The sequence below is a fragment of the Egretta garzetta genome, unplaced genomic scaffold (assembly GCF_000687185.1).
Source record: "Egretta garzetta isolate BGI_Z169 unplaced genomic scaffold, ASM68718v1 scaffold412, whole genome shotgun sequence".
Taxonomy (NCBI): domain Eukaryota; kingdom Metazoa; phylum Chordata; class Aves; order Pelecaniformes; family Ardeidae; genus Egretta; species Egretta garzetta.
The window spans coordinates 746,039-753,331 of NW_009258770.1; the positions used below are offsets into that span (position 1 = coordinate 746,039).

At 38.9% G+C, this 7,293-nt stretch overlaps 1 protein-coding gene across 1 annotated transcript in view; it reads left to right on the top strand.

The window, feature by feature from the left end:
• Positions 1-870: 870 nt before the first annotated feature.
• Positions 871-7,293, top strand: part of ATRX (ATRX chromatin remodeler) — a 78,219-nt gene continuing 71,796 nt past the window's right edge. The window contains 1 exon segment of the mRNA XM_035889066.1: positions 871-905. Coding sequence (XP_035744959.1) covers positions 886-905 — 20 coding nt within the window. The 5' untranslated portion in view covers positions 871-885.

Consider the following 7,293-nt stretch of genomic DNA (forward strand, 5'->3'; position numbering starts at 1 on the left):
CAATGTAGTGATACTAGATTTTTTTTTAAGTTGACAAAATAAGCTTCATTTTTTTTATGATTCAGACTTTTCAACTTTCAGTATGATAGTTTGGTAACTTGGTCTTAATATTTTTGTTAACTTTCCTGCATTTGAATTTCTTTGTTTTCTATGATACTATAGGGTGTTCGAGGTGTATTATTTAATGCCACAATAACCTAATTGTCAGTAGCCATCTTCCATATTCTCTGGAGGTATAGTGTACGTTAGCAGTCTTTCACACAGTCCTGTGGAATGTGCTCAAGCAGATTCTTTGACTCTGCCCCCAAGAAGAGCAAAACTTCAGGCTGGCTTTTGTCCCCTGTGCCACATGTGCCCCAGAGCCAATGTGTTTGCACTACTTAAATGAAATTCTCTTAAGAGAGTAACTTACTGCAGTGACATCATTAGGTCTGGTTTAGTACAACACTGTCTCTATTAGGGTTTTGTAAACTTTGTGTCAGGGTCGCGGGGGAGGAGGGGGGAGCTTAGCTGATGGTATCTTCATTTCCTATGAAATAATTTGATGTGACAAAGGGGTGTATAATACAAATTCTGCCGTAGGATGGCCTTAACATTGTGGATGCTTGGAATTCCCCGTTTCGTTACAGATGAGTGCTTGCACCCTCTGCTTGAAGGGAGGAAGAATTAGTGCTTTTACATGGATATACCTCACCAAAAGAAAATATGATACTCAGACATGCTGTGTTAATAATAAAAACAAATGCCTGCAGTTCTGACAAAGTATGTTTTTAGATTGGACCACTAGATGTGTCTTTCATAAACAGGAAAGGCTGAAAAAAAAACTCATGAAATCACATTTCATATCACTGGAGCTCAGCTTGTGCCTGCAGGTGATTTGGAAACATGAATCAGTTCACGGGTAGGTCAGTGGCAAGTTGTTCCGGTGGTGAGTCAGGAGGGGAAAGAAGAAATTGTAGAAATTCAGTGGCAAATACAATGGAAGGTTTTATATTGACTTTAAAAGGTGGTAGGTAAAGTGCCCTGATTTTACTCAAGGAATAGTATAAAGCTTTCCTAATCTGTAACAATGTCTAGCCACCAGGCAGTTGTCATTCGAGATGGATGATGGATTGATTGATGTTGATGGGGTTTTTTTCTTTTTTTTTTTTTTTTTTCTTTAGAAAAGGAGTGAGACCTTGAAAAAATCAAGAACTTGATTACACAGATTGTTGACTGGTGTCAACTTCAGTGCTATTTAGGCAGTTTATTTGCAAGTCTGAAAGCTGCATGGTTGTAGAAATTTCTATCTTAATAGGTCCGACTGTAGGTCTTAATAGGTTTAACTGTAGAAGCCTTGTTGGGCAAATACATCTATCAAGTAAACAAACCCAAAAGAAGTAGGGAATAAATTCAGGACTGATAGTGGGGCAAACTGAGACGACTTTTATCTTGTAAAATAAAAAACTATGCTTCAGATGGGCTGCAACCCTTAAAACCTGTACCAAACTTGATGGGAAATATCTGGGAGACTTGATGGAACACGCTTTAATTCTTAGACAGAGTTTGTGATGAATGATGTGTCGTTGAGAATCTGTGATAAATGCCAGGAAGCAGAAGCAAATGAAGGAAAAGAGAAGGCGGTTGTAGAGTTAGAGGGGCATGGTGCCGTTGGAGGTGGAGCCCTTCTTTCCCTTCAAAGAAAGCACATTTAGGCTTTTTAAATACAGCTTTCTGTTTTGTGTGTTATATATGCTAGTTGGAGTTTCCTTTCCTGAATTAATACAGTAAGGTATTCAGCTTGCCATGATTTTTGTCTCATAAAGGTGAAAATACTGTGTTCAGATTTTCAAGTGGTTGACTTCAGCCAGTCTTTTTCAGCTTGCAGATTATTTTGCCATTGAAGTCATATATAGACCTCTGTGTGGTGAGATTGTTTTAGCTTTTTTTTTTTAAGCTTCCATTAAAGAAACAGGTTGAAAAACAAAGAGTTTTTCACTTTTTAGTGAAGCATGGTAACTCTCAGCCTGATATGGTTGTTTGGATACCATCTCACAAAAAGAAATCACGTAACCTTCCTTGAACAGAATAAAGGGTCTCTTAGTGACTCTGAACCATTGCTGTCTCATTCCCCTTGTGTGTCTGGAGGAAAATAATTCTGTTTACTTGTCTGAACCTGTTATGCTGTACTTAAGCTCCAAAGTCACTTTATCCACATCACTGTCTTCAACTGTACCTAGGTATGATTTGATTAAGCCCCTGTGGATTTAAAGTCAGTTCAAAACAAAGTAAAAGAGTGAATCTGTGTTAACGAAGTTTTAAGCATAGAATCTCTGAGTTTGATGAAGTGCTAGATGTCTGCATCTCTTCTCAGTCAGAGCTTAGGTATTCAGGTATTTTCTGGCTGTATCTGATTTAATAAGTTTAATGTGGTACAAATCCCTCTAACCAGAAGAGAACTTTTTTACTGTGAGAATGGCTGAACACACAGGTCACCCAGAGTGGTTGTGGAGCCTCCATCTGTGGAGGTACTCAGAACCTGACGGGAGATATTTCTGGGTGACCTGCTGTAGCTGTGTCTGCTTGTGCTGGGGGGGTTGGACTAAGTGATCTCCAGAGGTCCCTTCCAGCCTAAATGATTCTGTGATTCTTGGTGTCATTTACCTGACCAACTCTGATTTCTGCTGCTGTGGATAGTTCAAGCTCACATAGGGTTTTGCTGCCACTAAAGTTACAGTCCCTTCCTCCCCAGCTCAGGCTGTCATCACCTATGCTTGCGGAAACACTCACAGCAATGAGCAGAGAGCTGGATTAGGGAAATTGTCTACATTCAGTAGAAGAAATGGCTACTTTCAATAGAGATCAGCTTCTGTGCGTAGGTCAAAAGAAATAACATGTACTGAAATAGAGGAGAAAGGAGAGAACTAAGAGTGTGGGTGGCATCAGGTGTGTGTGTTGGGGCTTGAGGTTTTGTGTCCTTTGGCAGTAGAGCTGGTTTGTGCCCGCTTGAACAGATTGTGTGAATCCTGGTTGTAAAGCTTCACTTGCTATGGCGTAATTGGTATATCAGTATAAATAAGTTATAAAACATTAATCTGATTTTAGGCTATATACTGTCATGCCGCTTTGCCCTTGGAAAAACATTCTTGAGTTAAAAACCAATCACTAGAAGCGCTCTGTTTTCCCACCTTCATAAAACCATGTTCTTGTTCAACTGGTACAATGGTCAGCTGATTTTATTTTCTGGTTATGTATCTTTTCTGAGAGAAGCAGGCTTCTTAGGATATTGCAGGTGTGTTCACTCCTTTCCTGATTGGGGATAAGAAAACAAACTATTTCTGTTGTTTCCAACAGTCTTAAGCTCTTTCATTCTTGTGTTTTCAGCCGCAGTATTGACACATCTCGTATGTAGGCTCTGCCCTTGTAACTGAAATCTTTGAATTGGGCTAAGTCTAACACTTTTCCTTCCCATCAGGAAAAACTTTTACGAAGATTTGCAGGTGGCAGAATACTGACCTGATTATATCAAGGCTTAGGCAGTATGAAAGGAAGGTACACGTTGGGGGGGATGCCTAGTACCAGTTTTGAAATTGTATGTTTAATTAAATTATATGAATTTCAGCTTTATTTACTATAAAACAGTAACTTTGAAAGATAGTCATGTTTGTAACACGTTAGACATAGAAATGCTTTGGAAAAATACGTTCTGATCTTCAGAACTTTTGGGTGCATCTGTATTGGCATCTGAATTAAGAAGCGCATTTTTGAAAAAAGTCTCCAGATTGTCCTTGCTTATTCAGTTTTGTTGAAATTGCAGGGGAGGCTTGGAGTGCACAAACTGGGTTCTTTCTGGGTGGAACGGAGCTGAAAGATGCCCTCCCGCATTCTGTGCTCTGACTGCTAGGGCTTGTTCAGTCTGCAGAACCAGACTACACCTAGTTTGAATTACCGAAATGTACGTAGCATGGATGCTGGGTCATCAGCACCAAACCTTCCGGTGTTCTAATGTGGATATAGTCAGCGCTTTCCATTCCTCTTCCCACCGTCTTAATTAAAATATTCAGACTTCTGCTGTGGGTTGTCGGATTTCTGTCATTCACATGGCGAACAGTCTGAAGCGAGGGATGGTAGTCTACAGACCAGCAGTTTAAGAGCACATATGGGTTTATTTTTCTTTAATTTTTTTTCTTAAGGATTGTTTAATTTTGTCTGCTTAATACTTGCTGTTCTGCAGTATTCCATTTCAACTTCAAAACTGAAAAATTATTGGGACTTAACTTGAAGCAACTCTAAAGATGAATTTAAAAAACTTGTGCCCTTGAACTACTTTAAAAGTTTGAACGTAGCAAAATTTTAGACGAGTGTTGAACTTAAGGAAGGTGAGGACTTAAGATAGGGAAAATTTTGCAAAAGCCTATCTGTCAGCATCGAGATAGATGAAGAGCTGGAAAGCACTGCCATTTCACTGACTTTCAGAAGCCACTTGAAATTCAGATGAGGGGTACTTACTTAGATTAAAAGTTGGTAGGATCCTGTGGAAGAATGAGAAATTCATTTGTTTAAAGAAAATGCAATTTAAAAACTATTCTTCCAGATGTTGACAGTAACTGGGACATTCACCACCTACATTTTTGAAGTGTCTGAAGAAAGTAGATAGAAACTGAGCATAGTAACAAGGTTTTTCCAGTGCAATTTCACAGTATAATCCGATGTGATTGGGGTTTGGTGCTGAAATGGGCAGTCTGGTGCTTTCCCCTGCCCTGGCTGTGAATTTCCAGCACCTCACCTGCCATCAGAGAGAACAATCACATGAATATATGGCAACTTGGGTCCTAATGAAAACTGTTCTTTAAAATTTTATTTGTCCAAGGTGATTTGGCTCACTTTGCAGAAGCATGATCATCAGCTAACACAGGCGAGGAAGTAATGTGGTGGGTTGAGCCTGGCTGGGTGCCCACCCAGCCGCTCCATCACTCCCCTCCTCAGCTGGACAGGGGAGAGAAAATAGAATGAAAGGCTCATGGGTTGAGATAAGGACAGGGAGAGATCACTCAGCAGTTACTGTCACGGGCAAACCAGACTCAACTTGGGGAAGTTAATTTATCATCAATTAGAAGTCAGAGTAGGGTAACGAGAAAATAAGACCAAATCTTAGAACACCTTCCCCCCACCCCTCTCTTCTTCCCGGACTCAACTTCACTCCTGATTTCTCTACCTCCTCACCCTGAGTGGGAAATAAGGGTTGGGGTCAGTTCATCACACGCTGTCTCTGCTGCTCCTTCCTGCTCAGGGGGAGGACCCTCACACTCCTCCCCTGCTCCAGCGTGGGGTCCCTCCCACAGCAGACAATCCTCCACAGACTTCTCCAGCGTGGATCCCTTCCACAGGATCATTTAGCCCAATATGTAGTTTGCCTAATTTGTACTTTTTCTTATCCTATTAAGGGCTAGGCATTTACTGTTCAAGATTACAGCACTTGTTCTGAATTTAGCTAAGAAATGGTATTCTTATAAGATAGTTTCCCAAGGTCACAAATCAGGTTCATGGCCAAACCAATAATAGTAGGACACCTTTCATTTCATTCCTGTTTTAATTAGGCTAAACGGTGTTGAAATAGCTCTAGACTGATGGTGAAGCCATTTGCTTAGAACATCCAAGCCTGAAAACACTAGTAGGTAGTGCAGGGACTGTTGCTATTTGGTAGGGGGAGACTGCTTGCTTCCCTGAGTGCTTCTGAGATGGTTCTAAATTTTTAGGCTCCTATGTTTTTTTTAAAAAAATGCACATTTTAATAGGTTATGATCAATTTAATAGTGGATGGGTCTATTAATATATTATAAAGAATAAGGATTTTGCAGTAGAAGCTTTAAAAAAGGTTATAGATAATCTCAACTATAAATGCATGACATAAAATCACTGTTGTACAAAACCAGGTGAAGCACTGCCCTAAATAAAAATTTCTCTGTGGTGAAGTGTAGTAAGTGTAACACCTTTACTTGTATTTGACCTGGTATTCCTTAAGACAGGTTGATGGTACAAAATGCTGAATAATCGAGAAGAAAAGCAAATTGAGAAGACTTCTTACTGTTAGTTTGTAGATTGTTGTTGTTGTTATTTGTCAGCATGAACATTTTGCTCTGAAAGTGATAATTCTAGGCTAGTTAGGATAAGAGTTAATAAATGGTAGTAGATAATTTTCCAAGTGTTAGTCACAGACGCATCCATACTATTCTGGATTTGTTTTGTATTGAGAACAATAATATTATAATTCAGCTATAGTTTCCATTTTCTTTTCTAAAATGCTGTTACCAAACCAAGTTATTTATAAACTAAATGAGCAGAGTTCCACATGTGGGTTTTTTTGGCTTTGTTTTTACTACCAAAAATGTATTTTTTCGTGGCCTTTTAAAATGTGCATTAGTTCTTCAGACCATCTGGAATGGATATAAAATCTCTTTATGTACTTTTACTATCGAATAATTCTGAACAACCCTTTAATTTTTTTAACTTAATTTGAATAAATTGTCATTAAATCTCCTTTCTAAAGTAAAGTGTGCAATCTGTTAAAACTTAAGTGTACCATTCTCATCTTCTGTAATGTTTTCCAAGTACGCCCTCCATCCATGACACAAAGGGAAGCCCAGGTTTAGGGACTGGCAGTTGCGTAGCAGCGTGAGTCCAGTAATTAGAGGGAAGGACGTTTAGACAGATTGAGAGAAAAATTTTAAGATACACTTGAGAGTAAAACGGGCTTTGTTACACTTTCTTTCAAAGTTGCTCAAGTGATTGATAGTCTGTATGGAGTCTTGAAAGGAAAGTGGCCTTTACTCATGCAGAAAATCTTTCAATTACAAAGTGCTATTTTGTTTTGAGTTTTTCAGAAGATTCAAAGAATTTACAGATTATTTTTTTTAAAATTAATGTTTTATGCTGCTTTCTATGTGGTTATTTTCACTGCTTTAAATAGTCAGTTGCATTAATGTGATGATAGCCTTTCACTCATTGCTCAAGGTAGTGCTCACCTGCATGTCCTTATAAAACGGGTGATTTTTTTGGTTTTTTTAGCAATAACAGTTAAATTGAAAGAAGTTAATAAATTGATGGGTTCAGAGAAAGAATAGAGTTGGTAAAGGTGAGCAGATTGAGCTTCTGATAAATATTCAAAAGTTCCTACAACCTGTAAAACAGGGACAGAAAATCTTAATTCTTCGTGCTGTCAGAAGCCTATTTTGAAAGTAACGGGGAGATAAAAAGTGAAAAGGGTGGAAGCCTGTACCCCTTAACTGGGTTAACTTCTGAAGGGAGCAGTGTGGT